General features: G+C 33.3%; 1 protein-coding gene across 1 annotated transcript; it reads right to left on the bottom strand.

Moving 5' to 3' along the window:
• Nucleotides 1-3,590: 3,590 nt before the first annotated feature.
• On the bottom strand, nucleotides 3,591-9,672 carry LOC143630124 (uncharacterized). The gene is made up of 5 exons (XM_077099210.1): nucleotides 9,250-9,672; nucleotides 7,538-7,650; nucleotides 7,069-7,440; nucleotides 4,716-5,535; nucleotides 3,591-4,057 (listed from the first exon to the last, which is right to left on the bottom strand). Exons 1-5 carry the CDS (start codon nucleotides 9,479-9,481, stop codon nucleotides 3,966-3,968), a joined length of 1,629 nt encoding a protein of 542 aa, XP_076955325.1. The 5' UTR covers nucleotides 9,482-9,672; the 3' UTR covers nucleotides 3,591-3,965.
• Between the last annotated feature and the right edge of the window lie 5,133 nt (nucleotides 9,673-14,805).

Below are 14,805 nucleotides of genomic sequence, written 5' to 3'. Positions count from 1 at the left end.
TCTTTACTTAATTATTAATTATTATTATTATTGTCAATTTGAAAATAAATAGTTTGTTTTAAAATAATCACAATTATTATTTCAAAACTTTCTAAACTTATAATCTTAACAAAATTAAATTCAAATTTCACAATGAAACGGGTTTTTTGAAAATATTTTAAAATATATTCCTTAATTTAGGATTATTATATGGTAAACGGAAATCATAAAATCACAATTATTATTTCAAAACTTACTAAACTTATAGTCTTAACAAAATTAAAATTTCACAATTATTATTTTGAAAGGTTACTAAAACTATAATGTTAACCAAATTTAAAGTTTCTGTTATTTGTTTAAACTAAAAATAAACTGGCCGGAAAAAAAAACTAAAACAGAAATTAGCGTGAAATCAAAATTTAAAGATTTGCAGAACAAAACTATAATTACAGGATAGCCGTAATAAATTAATAATTGGACAAAGAAAACAATATTAAATTAAACGGAAATAAAAACAGAGATTGGTCGGATGTAAAATTCTGAAATTTAAATATAAAAACACAATATAAAAATGACCGCCATAATAAATTGAACGGATGTTAGCCGGAAATTTAAATATCAAGTTTTGAATAACAAAACTATAAGAACATGTTAACCGGAAAATTATAATACTTGAACAAACAAAACAATTACTAATTTTAAATAAAATTATCCAGAAATAGGTACGATTTAAAGTACATAAAATAAAATAAACACAATAAAAATTAATTGACTGGAAAAGTCAGATATCAACAAATATATGGATAACACATTGGCCGGAACTAATTAAAAAAAGTAAAATAAAAATTGTAACTGCAAAATTGGATTGCTCGTTACCTTGAATATAATCATCGGAGAATCAATTCCAAGGATTTTGATGTCTCCAATAGGCGCGCAACCGAACGGCGGAATTAGGGCTCGTATTGTTGGTAAACAATCTAGAGGTTCCATGGTGAATCGGATCGACGGATGTAGGATTCGTATATTCATCGGGAAGTTACAACGAATATCAGTGGTGGAATTGATTGTAGATCTCACCGGCGGAATTAGGGTTCGTAAAATGATCAGGAGATTAGAGAGAGAATCGCTGGCTGCAACCATTTTTTTGTGAAAAAAAAAACCGGTTTTGTTATTTTTGGTGTCTGGAGAGCAGGACACGTGTCACAATATTAGACAATCTGAGATAGGAAACTTGCTGACTGAATTGTCAATGTAGACAGTCTAGTTGAAGGCCATGTGTCCACATTGTATTGATTTAATAGTATTTAAAGATTTGCAAACTTCATCTCACTCACAAACTTATACTATTTATAAAACGTACAACTATATGTGCACACGATACAAGCAGGTTCAACTACTACGAAATGCACTACATTGTTTAATACAAACAACTTTAACTTTACACATGTTGTACTTTTAAAATAATAATTTCTTCCATCATTATTTTTATTGAACGGTCTTCCGTCTTTATTTAGTTCACAAAAAACCTCACTTATTTTTATAATTTGGAATATAATAAAATAATTTTTATTAAGTTTAACGTAATTTTATAGGTTAAATCATAAAATTACTGTAACTATACATAGAATATAATTAAAAGGCATGGTCGGTGCATCTAAAACCTTCCATGCCACGTGTCATGTTATTATTCGGCCACAACATGAATTTTTGTTTTGTTTATAGTTTTGTCTTTTTTTTGTTATGTAAACTTTTTACGGAACAAACCTAATCGAATTCTTTGCTATTTAGTTTTTACCTAACGAACCTAACCAATACCACAAAATTTGTGTCGACTTTCTGTTGCAACATGTAGGATTCACCGACCATATAATGTTGTGCATGTGTTACTTTCATGCATCATAAACTATGTGAGTGTAATTACTGTTATGGACGTTTACTAATTTTTTTTGGATTTAATGTTGGTGTCATAACGAGCTCAACTGATACAGACAAAATTCGTGTGTCTATAATGTCACAACACGGCTGGTTTTTTGCTAGTTAGTTCTATATGTCAAATTGTGTCCCATCTGATCTCATGGTGGCCCATAAGAGTTGAAGTTTCGGCTAATAACAAAAGAAATTATATATTGTTTATCTTGTGATTGGGCGAGCGTGGTGGGCTTGGCCCACCCTCCATATATTATAAAATCCGCCTCCGCCAATGAGGTTTGATCATAAATGGTCACAAAACGTACTTGGCTAGCACTTGCATCCGTTGGAACGTTGTGGGTTAGCGTTTCCTCATTTTACTTAATCAACCATGTTAAGATATAAAGGTTCAACTTTAATATATGGTTTGTTGGGTTTCATATTATTGCAACCGGACTCATGTGGTCGATCTTGATGGAAATCAAGATCGAAGCATGTTTCTTTTTCATCGTTAAATCTTTTAAAACATATGCACGAAACCCAACGACCTCGTATTAACTTTCTTTGTGGCTCACAATTATTCTCATAAGTTAAGCATGTATCGCTTAATAACCTCAAAAAATATTTTCGCTAGGTGGACACTGAAGTTTGGTGACCAGGATCGATAAACACAAAACAAATATTTAGATCATAAGCTCGAAAATTACATTCACAATCTCACAATGATATAGCCCACAAGCTCGGGTATATATACTAGTTTAAACATGAAAACCTAATTAGACTAGAATACAAACTACTTATCATACTCAAATACTAATTAGTGAAAACATATTTAAACAATAATTAATTAATTCCTTGTTGTCCAAGTCATTGGCTCGACTTGTTCACCAAGTAATTTATTCCAAACCAAGTCACGTGCTCAACTTGATAAACAAGACACGAACTCATCATAGGCTCGATGAGTCGGCCCAACCCGCCTCATTAACTCGAGGACGGGAATTAAGTCCAGCAGACACATTCCTTTTCGACTAGGAGACTTTAATTCTCAAGAAATATATCAACGAGATAGGGTCATTGAATTTGGGTGTTAAGTTCTTAGTAGATCATTAGGGCTTATGTGATGATTTCTTAGATTTGATGGTGCTTTGTACACAAGTACACTTGTAAACAATTTGAATTTTGGGGAACCACTAAAGTGCGGTAAAAAACTTATAAACAGAAAACTCGAAGGACAAAGGTGGGTTCATGCTATTAGGCAAATATGTCTTTGTTGACTTGTTATGGATATGATTTTGGGTTCCATGAGGAACATGTGAAAGTACTTGGCTATTATACAAATATGTCACTATTGACCTGTTATGAATATGATTTAGGTTCCAAGAGCCACGAGAATCGTGTCTTTTACATCGACAGAAAGATGGTGAAACCTTCTATTTGATGTCAGCGAACATCAGCAAAAAATGAAGGTGTGAATGTGGTCGAGATGCGGTCAAGAGAAGTAACATATATGTATTGACTGTTTGTCAAGTTGGAAGGGTAAAAGAGCTAAAACGCTCTCGTGTTAACTCCAAATCTAGCATATGACAGCGTATCAACATAAAGAAGGATCTGTGCAATAAGTTAGAAGGATATGTGACAGTTGTACTTATACTAACCTAAAGAAGGAAAACTATAATTTACCAAAACAAGACGTACAAGTAAAGTTTATAAAGAATGAATATGTGGATTTAACAAGCCTTGAAAGAACAAGGCAAATACACAACAGTTTTCAAGTATGCACCAATAAAGCCATGTGTTTTTTGATTCAAGAAATAAAGCATACTCAGTGGCATTTGAATAGATTAGCCAAATAAACGTAGTACATTTGTTTTCCCTTCTAACTTGTTGAAGAGAATCATAAGGGTGGGGTGGGCCAATGTTATCAAGGGCCTGTCACCTCCGTGACTTTGATCTGAAAACATCAACGTGTAATTCGAATATTTACAATCACAAAACAACAATTAATTATATATCCACTTAGGACTTTCGAGGGCACCCTCGTCTGTTGCACGACTTGCACAACCTCCAACATCATTGTCTCAGTTGAAAGGAATTATGTTTTCTAATATCATCACAACTAGAAACGCTGGAATTGCCCTCAAACTCACACCTGCACATGCTGCTGCTGATGCTGCCAAACATAAAACACATCCAGGTGTTTATTTATTGAAAGACATGTAAATAACAAGACACGACACCATTAACATTTATCAATGCATGCATTATTCACTTTTTACCAATATGTGCAATATCGGTGTGTTTGTTGTTAAAGTTAAATTGTAGAAGACATTTTTTGCAAATACAGAGTACCAAATAAATCATTTATTTTTCAATACTAAAAAAACTCAAAATACATGAAAATGGTTGAAATGCAATGTTTACGCATCTAGCATTCTAAAAAGTATATAAACAAAATTCGCTTACTAATAAAACCTAAACAGGTGTAAATCATGCGTACGAATGTGAAAATCATGTTAAGCTATATTTCCTACACATAACCTACATATGTATATGTATATGTATATGTATATGTATATGTATATGTATATGTATATGTATATGTATATGTATATGTATATGTACACGTTTAAAGGGGAAAAAAACATATGAATCAATTAGTTTAATGTTTTTTTATGTAAGAAGTAAAAGTTTTAAAAAATATGAAAATTGATGGAAAACCTAAAACAATTTAGGTTTGTTTTTTGTTCTCGCAATAATAAACCTCCCCCGTTGCATATATTGGTAAAAGGTTAATAGCTTGCATTTACAGTTTACCCTAATTAACTTACAAGGTTGCAAAATTGAACCTGACGGCGTTATGTCAGGTGGGTCTGCATCAGAATCACTTTTTGATGGTGGAGGCGTGCGTGCAAAAACTACATTTGGCAATGGGCTTGATGCAGGGGTCATCTCAGATACAGGCGGCGGTGGTGGTATAGGTGGAGGTAGTGGCCTTAATGGTGGTGGCGGTGGTGGCCTTAATGGTGGTGGCGGTGGTGGTGACAATGGTGGTGGTGTAGGTACTCGTGGTGGCGGATGATTTCTCCGTAGTGGTGGGAGCCAGATATGTGGTGGAAGAGCCGGCTGAGAAACAGGAGGATATAAAGGAGGATGATTATTAATTTTCCTCTTCTTCCTGTGGTAACCTGAGTGACAGTCTGGTGGTTTTGCATTGTGAATATTATGAGGTGCAGGGGTGGCAGCAGGTGGCAGTGCAGGGGTGTTGGAAGGTGGCGGTGCAGGGGGATGTTTTGATGGTGAAGGTGGTTTTACAGGTGGAAGTTGCTTACCATGATGGTGGTGATGGTGGTGATTATGGTGAGGTTGTTGAGGAGAGGAATGAGGTTGTGGAGCTGGAGAAGGTGCCAGAGTGCCGCCTCTGCTGCCACTAGAACTGTTAAAATAAGAGGAAAGACTAATTTGTTTGACCCGACCGAACTGAGTGTTGTTTAAACCAAGGTTTTTGGTTGGTGAACCCTTGATGGTTTGTTCCAACTGTTTGGACCTTGCGGTTGATGGAGTCCCAAAGGCCAAAACAACTGATGACTGCACGGTTGTTTGTGTTGCCACTGTTGAACCTTTTGCATTTGTCAAGCTAATATGTAGGTTCTGCAAAGTAGATGACAACTTTTAAGAATTAAATTATTTTTATTTGTAGGTTACATGTCTAGACCTCTCAATATAACTATCTTTCCCATTTTTTAGATATTACAAAGTTAAAATTACCTATTAAAAAGCCAACTCTAGGTTTCCTATCCGCATACCATAAACCTATGTTAGCAAAAATACGAAAGTGCAAACCTACATACCTAATAGAGAGAGATTATTCTAAAAGGAGGGAAATTCCTAAAAAGTGTAAGAAGCAACCAGAAGTTGCCATGTGTACGAAGGATGAGGGGTAAAAAAGTCCCTTTTATTTAAATTTAAAAATTGGATAGATCTCGAATCACCATCATAGATCTTGACTCACCGTTAGGGTTGTAAACGAACAGAACCGAACAAAGCCTTGTTCATGTTCGTTTGTTTAGCATTAAACTTGTTCACGAACGGTTCATGAACACTAACCGAACGGGAAATCTTGTTTATGTTCGTTTGTTAAAGAATTGAACTTGTTCATGAACGGTTCACAAACGCAAACAAACAGGTACTATTTAAGGGGAAAAACATTCTTATACCAAAACATTAGACATAATCACCTTAATTAAATATTATGTTAAGCACTTTGAGATAATAATAATAATAAGAATAAGAATAAGAATAATAAGAATAAGAATAAGAATAATCATAAACATAATCATCACCCAATCGTTGGTTTTATTCTGATAATGCCAACGAAGCACAAATTAGATTTGTTGTTAGTTAAAGCAAGACTTTATAAAACAAACCATTGATGAAAGAACTGAACATAAACAATAAAATTATAAAAATCAAATTTTAGGTTGGTTATTATAAATAAAATATTTTAAAAATATAAAACAGATCTTTTAACTAATGAACATAAACAAATGAATGTAAACGAACATAAAATAACACATTACCAAACACTCATGAACCCAAATGAATGGACACAACCTCTGTTCATGTTCTTTCATTTAACTAAACAAACAAAATTTCTTGTTCGTGTTCGTTCATCCACTAAACAAACAAACTAACTTCCAGCCGAATACTTCACGAACTGTTCGCTGAACGTTTGGTTCGTTTACAGCCCTACTCACCCTTGTAGATCTCGACTCACTGTTGTAAAAATCTCGACTCACTGTTGTGAAAGTTTTGACTCGCCTTTGTAATTTTAAAAAAGAAAAAAACTATACAGCAATACTGCACTCGAATTAAAGATAAAAATGCTCGATTTTATGATGTATTTTTTTTATATATATTAACGTATGAAAAAGTTATTACCATTTAACAAAAATGAGGAAACTTATCAAGTCAACAATGTAGGATAATCCAAAAATACCCAGTCTTTAAAAGAAAAGGGTGGCAGCCTACATCCGTCTCAGCCATTAATCTCTTGGTCAATGGCATACAATATGTATGTGTATTTGTTATGTACGTACACAAGTAGATTAATATATATACATATTCATGTGCGTGTATGTGTGTTATCTTCATAAATAAAATGAGGAATGAATTGTTTATTACCTCATATGGATCAAGACGCAGACCTGACTTGAGTTGACTAGTCAACTCACCAAAGTGGTCGAGTATCTGTTGAATAGAAAAGTTCAATGTAAAGTTGAACCGTATTAGAACCTCTTGCAGCGGATATGCACTCTGGTCAGGAGTAACAGTTATTCCTCCAACAAACTTCAGCACCTCAAAAGAAGATGGTTCCCCAAACAAAGATTCGGTCAAACGTAGAGGGGATTGGTGTAGAACAAGAGATACAAAAGAATCTCTCACTAAACTTTTAGCATATGATGAAATCTTAGAATTGTATTCATCGGGATCTACACCAAAAATAATCTTGGTTGCGTTTGATATGTCAATTGATTCTGCTTTTATGATTACAACCTGAAGAAACATGTATAATATAATAAATGAGATGACAGTGAAAGGCAGTGTGTACTAGACTACTAGAGAGACACTACTAGAGAGACATAGAGCATGCCTTTGTAGTGGGAACTCTTAATTCATCAAATATATCCCCTCCAAGCTGTGGAAGATCATCTTGCAGTAAAGACAATGGCTTCTGTACCATAAAAGTTGCTACTATATCATGGCCTGAAAAGTGGAAAAGTCAGAATCGTATAATCGAATTTTGGTTGACTTTTGTACCGCAAGATAGAGTATCAGTTATATCTCAACTACATATGAAGACAATGAAAGGATGAAATGAAATAAAGCACTATAAGAACAAGGAGATTATCAAAAATAACAATAACGAACAATAAATAAATAAATTCTATTTTCTCGCATGTGCCTATATTAATACCTATGGAATGTTCAGCATTTCATAGGTCACAAAGAAAATGATTATTTAATAATGTTATATTTATGTGATTATATACACCTAGATATTTTTGTTTAAATCCGAGGTACCACATAGCATGAAATTAAACCCCACCGTTTTTCATATAGAAATTACTAAGCAAGTTACTATTTAAGCATTCTGCATTGAAATAGAAGGTACGAGACTTTGCCAAAAGAAGCATCTTAAATGTGGAGTCTTTTAGGGGAATTTTATCGAATCATTTCTACACAAATTGCAGTGGAAGATGAGGGAAAGGCCTAGACATTACAGACATTTGATGTCTATTTTTGGAAAAATAAGGTATGAACGTCGGAAATGCTAATTATGTATTCTGCCAAACGTATTATTTGTACACACTAAATTACAAGGGAGATACGTAGTAAGGAGTAAAGTGCACAAATATACACACAAAATCGCATATTGAGATAAAGTGCGATTGAAATTCACTTTAGAAATGAAACACCTAAGGGGCTGAGAATCAAGAAGAGAATTAGCTAGTTGGCAAAAGTGAACTGTTTGCCTTATCGAAACAGAACTTTAATTCTATAAAAGAAGATAGAAAGAAGACCGAAAGCAAGAAAAAGGAAACTTCAATAAGAGTTGACCAGTCAAAACAGGACTGTAAAAAGAAGATGATGTATCAAGGAGAGTTCAATTAAGTTTAGTGGAACAGACCACTTAATAACATCCATTTCTTCCAAAAAAACTTGTGACAATATTATCAACAAAATGATTAAAATCATCCAATAATCCTATTTCAAGCCAATGTCTCAATCCGTATGAGTACCTCAAAAATAATCCAATATTAAGTCACATGTGGCGAAAAGAAAATTAAATCCAAGTCACACTCCTAACAATGCCACATCAGCAGGATATCCATTAGGCATGTGACCAGATAATCTACTAGACTAAGCCAAGTAATCTACACGAAAATAAACTATCATAAATAAGCCTATATGATAAAATCTACTTTATTCCTGTATTTGCTCGACACCTAGGCAAAGACAGTTGACGTTAGCCGTTAAAGACGAAAGAGACCGCGAAAAGAAACTTTATGTGCCTAACATATTGCTCCGTAAACTACAAGATTATCCAGCTACACAAACGTATTCAACAAGACAGTGAATGCAGATTACAATCAGCAGCCATAACTAGAGCAAATCCAATCTAATTATTCACTGGTCAAATAAACCGACAAAAACATAACATAACACGGTATCGCACTCATTGCTTACCTAATAACAACCAAATCTAAATAAAATCTAATCCAATTTAAACATCAAATCCACCAATTCAACCCTAACCTACACAATTCAAATTAAAACCAATTAAGGATCCGAAACCCTAACCTTTATAATGCGAATCGAGATCGAGATCCCAGCGATCTCGACTCCGAAAGAACGGCGGCAACCAGAAGACCGCCGACAGCAAGACGGAGACTCCAAGTACGAGAACAATGACACATCGAAAGCGAAAGAATCTAGAAACCCTAGCGCAACAGGAACAGGTGTCTACGGGACGAGCAGGCGGCTGGGGGTGAGTGACGTCAGCAGGAACAGGCTCCTCTTCCCACTTTCCCATCGGAGAATGTGGGCCGATGATTCAGTCTTCTTCGTCGGCATTGCTGGTGGTTGAAGCATCCATGGCTGCTGGTGGTTGAAGCACAATACAATAGGGTTTGGATGAGTATGAGTGGAGTTTGTTTTATAATTTTATTAAGTTTTAAGTGTTTACTGTTTAGAGTTTGTGTTAAGGAAAGTGATGTGGTTTGCTTTGCTGACTGTGAATGTGATGTTTCTCATTTTATTATTTACTAACGGTTTTTCTAAATAATAATATCAAAGGATGAGGAAAATGAGGCCGTGATATATGGGTTGAAGTTGACATAAATCTTTTATTAATTATATATATTTGAATGATAAATAATTAGAAACAAGTGCGGTTGGCACTTGGATATAGGTGGATGGATTGTGGGTTATTACATGTCAATTCATTTACTTGTCAAGTGTTTAGTGGGTTACAAATGTAGAAATTTATACAAGAAGTGATTTTTACCTAAAAAGTGGATAGTATAAGATATTAGTTAATAATGTAATCTAATAGTTAGGCTTGACTTTGTGTTGATTTTTGAGAGGTTTGTGGCGGTTGGGCATGGCAAATAAGAGAATTGGCCATGTTTTAGGATTCTTTTATTATATTACAGTTTTGATTTGATTTTTTCAAATGACCAACAAATTTTATTTCACTAATAACTAGTGGCTACTGGCTAGCCAAGTCAAAACATGCATCTAAAAAGAGAAACCATCATAAACGAAATCGACCATATATACTTTAATTTATTACTTGGTTTATATCTTTATTACTTGGTTTCATACAAGAGTGAAGCACACAAAAGCGATATGGTGTAAAATTAAGGAGCAAATGCAGTAAGCTTTTCGCCGTATGCGAGGTGCAATTTATTATATATATATATATATATTTTAATTTTTTTGTTATATTTAATGTCTAAATTTACTATACATACAACTTAAAATGCCTATTGTAAACTTATAGGTGGATCCATGAATTTTAGCTACGATGGGCACAAAATGGATAGGTAAAAAAATTGGTCGTGTCAAGGAGAACATTGTCGACCAACCATTATGGAGGCTCAGAGCGGAAAGAACTTTCATGGCACACGAGAGGGTAAATTGATCTTTGTATACATCACCCTTTAAAAATTTGAGATAAATTTGTTCAGCTTATGAAAATATAATAATAAACTTATAAATTTAGGTAATATTGGACTTTGAGTATTGTGCGAGACGTACTTAATTCAAAGAAAGTCATATTCATTATCTTCTTTCTATATCTTCTCTTCAAAATTCAGAGTCATCTCATTGACTCCCGACCAAAAAAAAGTACTATTAATATTCAGTGACAAAACCATGATTTTATAATTACGAGGTGAATGTATAAATTCTATATTATGTAACACATAAAAGAAATAATTTTTTTAACCAATTAACTCATTGCAAACACAAGTCCATACAACACTTATTATAGCAATAATAATAATAAAATACATGATTAAATTTTAAATCAAGTAACATAATATATAAATAAAATTGTTAAACAAAATTTACAAAATTCTTTCAAATTTTAAACTATAATCAATTTCTTTATGAAAGCAAGACAATATAAAAAAAAGTTAAATAAACGTAGGCGTTAACCTACGGTGGGCACTTACTCATTGTAGACTAATATACACTAACGCATATCAGTAAAACACAACACTCGGGCAGGCGGACGGTGGACACCGACCCACCCTAGCTAAGCTATATATTTGTCGCTGTATACAGCATGCTGATGCACAAAGTTTGTCAAATCTATGAAGAGCGTGTCTTACATGTGTCTCAAACCACATTTTTTGGCCTAAAAAGCATGCCTCGCATGTGCTTCATGAATGATGCTCGCCTTAAGTAGCCAAAAGCGCCCATGCTCCTCATGCCTAGCGTGCTTTTTTTATCCAAGATTTACTATTTTTAAAATAAAATCATACCACAAAATTGAGAACTTAATATAAGTATTTTGTTAATAAATTTTTTAAAACATTAAAGAGGTGCCCGAGTGATATGATGGGGAGCACAGACCCCAATAATCACATAATGTGCTAAATTTTTTGAATTAAAAAAAAAATATAGCAATACTATACTCAATTAAATAGAACAATATGTTTGTTTTTATGATGGAATATTTTTTGAGAAAAAATATTTACTTATGATAGTTTATAAATCATGGGAGAAAGATGGTTTTAAGAATGAATTTAAATAAAATATGCGATTAAAAATGGGGGAGTTGCAAGTATATTTTAAATTACTGAAACTTGAGTAAATATAGGGGCTAAGATGTAAGTTTGCAATTTACATAACGAAAAACAAATTTGCTTTCATTACTCTTGCATTAAGAGCATGTTTGGGATTGAGTTTGAAATGCTTATTAGCTTATTAATGTTTTCAAAAAGCAAATAAGTTAAAATGTGTTTGGCAATCAAATAAATCTTTCTTAATTTAGCTTCTTGATATGGTTAAAAAACAGTTTTTCAAAAGCCTCAAATCCTGGCTTTTCAAAATGGCTTTTTGAAAAAGCCAATAAGCATTTTTCAAACTCAATTTGCCACCAGATTATGGTTGAATAAACTTTTTAAAAATGAATCCCTAAGGGGGACGGGGTGCTCCGTGATGGCCAACCCATCACGAGTTATGGAGTCACGAACACCGCCGCCAGTCCCCCTTAACGCGTGATGGAGGTCGGCTGTGATGGCCATCACGTTGTGAAGATCAAGAAATGTGACCATTTGGGGGGGGGGGGGGTGTTGACCGTTGGAGTTGGGAATTTAATAAATAAAAAAATTAAACAACTATTTCAATCCAGCTCAAAACACTCTCAATCTTCTACTACAAAAACCTATTTCTTCACTACTTCAATTTAAAACACAAAAAAAATATGGAATTTCCGAGCAACTCGTCGCTAGACACCGATAGTTCTTCGTCTTCGGACGATGATATTGTTGAATGGTTCCTGTTGTTATATAACGAACTTGAAGGCCCGAGCTGTCCAAAGAAAAAAATGGTGGATCGTGATCGTATACACGCCCACGAAGTGCTAATGAACGACTATTTTGTGGAGGAGCCGAAATACAATGACGAGACATTTAGGGAACAGTTTCGTTTGCCGAAATCTTTATTTTTAAATATTGTAGCCGACGTCGAAGCAAGTGAAGAATGGTTTCAAGAATCTTACGACGCGAGGGGCAAACGAAGTTTTACGCCGCTTCAAAAATGCACATCCGCTATTCGTCAATTAGCGACAGGTAACCCACTCAACGAATTCAATGAATACTTACAAATGTCTTGAGAGAACTTCACATGAATGTCTCCAATTCTTTAGTAACGCGATTATTAAATTGTATGGCAAAGAATTTTTACGAAAACCAACAAGACACGACATTACACGTCTTTACGCCGCGCATGAGGCTAGATGGCATTTTCCAGGGATGCTCGGTAGCATCGATTGTACACATATCGAATAGATGAATTGTCCAGTGAGTTTCGAGGGGCGTATGTTAGGAGTGATATCAAACGACCGACCATCTCACTTGAAGCGGTCACGTCAAATGATTTATGGATTTGTCATTCTTATTTTGGTGTTCCTGGCTCAAACAACGACATCACTGTTCTATACACATAACCGTTGTTTCAAAGCGTAAAAGATTGTACCACAACTTTCTGTCCGTATTTTGTCAGCGGGGGATATTACAGACGTGGCTACTATCTTGTCGATGGTATCTACCCGCAATGGTCTGTTTTTGTGAAAGTCTTTTCTTTTCCTGTCGAGACCAGTGAAAAGACGTTCAAGAAGTTGCAAGAAGCTTTCAGTGTCTTAAAGATTAGATGGTGCATACTTAGTCGGCCGGTTCGTGCAATGAAAAACCCACGATCTCTAGCTTAGTATACGCATGCATCATATTACACAATATGTTAATAAAAGAAGATGGATATGCAATTTCTTCAGATTGGGTGTCGGATCCTCCTACTCAAGTTCCCGTTCCTGAGAATGTGCAATTAGACTTGCGGGATGGGGATATTCACCATTGGTTGAGATATGATCTAGTTGAAGTTGTAGGTTCTTTAGGTTTGGAATTTCCGGATTCGAATGAGTAGTAGATTATTTATTGTAACTTTTATTTTTTAATTATAATTTTTAAGATGTAATATGTTCTATTAAAATAATGTTTTTTTTTAAGTTGTAAAATCAAAAACAAAAAAGTTTATCTATTATAATAAAAGACTACACATTGTTGCCACTTGTCAATCTCCTAGCCATCCTCATCTTTTTTTAAACTCATTTCAATATATGGCCATTATTATTTAAGTCATTTCAATATATGGTCATTATCTTTTAAGCCATTTTAATATATGAATTCAATACTTTTATTAAATGTAAATCCTAATCTATGCCTTCATTAACATTAATTGTGAAATAAGAAAATATCAAAATTGAAGTTGAAGGCCTGTTAAAATAAAATTTTAAAGTCACGCCTAATTGCAAATTAAAGAAAGTAAAGTGCATCATTGCCGAAGAATTTGGATTTGTATGGTAAACTACAAATTATTTTTAAACTTGGATTCGAGCAACAGTGCATAATTTTTTACATAAGGTTGGTTTTAAATTTGGATTTAAAATTTTCTCATACGCATTTAAACTCAGGAAAATGTGCATTTTTCTTAATTTTCTCAAAACATTTTGTATAAATATTGCAAACATGGAGAATACCTATTATATATATCTTGAACATTATAATTATAATCCATATGTATAACGATTTACTATATGAATTATTTGTCATTTTTATATGTTTTTATATGTCATTTTGTGTAGTATAAAGAGTTTTAGCAATAAAAAGATCAATATTAAATTTTCAATATTTTCTTTCATAACTCAAACCAAAATGGTTCAGAAATATATATTTTATGGCTTGATTTATACTTTTTTATACATTTAAATATATTTAATTTAATATACCTTTTAAGACAAATTACTTACTAAAAGCATTCAAAACGTTAAACCAAAAAATTTGCTTCATTCTCATTCTACTATTTTCGTTTTTCAAAAATCATTTGGGATATTGAAACCTAGGATATCGTTTTCATCAGTTATTACATAATTTCAATATTATATTAACTTATAGACTTTATTTTTATACAAATACAACGAACTGGGGTAATCTTACTTTTACCTGTTGGTTAATACAAAATTAAAGTGTTTATTATGATTTATATTCAAAATATTAAAGTTATACATAATTCTTTTTAAAAAAATACAATTATAACATTTATTATTAAAATTTATAAAAATTCATTAAA

The sequence above is a fragment of the Bidens hawaiensis genome, unplaced genomic scaffold (assembly GCF_021521415.1).
Source record: "Bidens hawaiensis isolate Kalapana, Puna unplaced genomic scaffold, B.hawaiensis_p1.1 tig00005567_1, whole genome shotgun sequence".
Taxonomy (NCBI): Eukaryota; Viridiplantae; Streptophyta; class Magnoliopsida; order Asterales; family Asteraceae; genus Bidens; species Bidens hawaiensis.
Note: the sequence above shows the minus strand (reverse complement) of the source record. Positions and strands in the feature narration are given on the sequence as shown.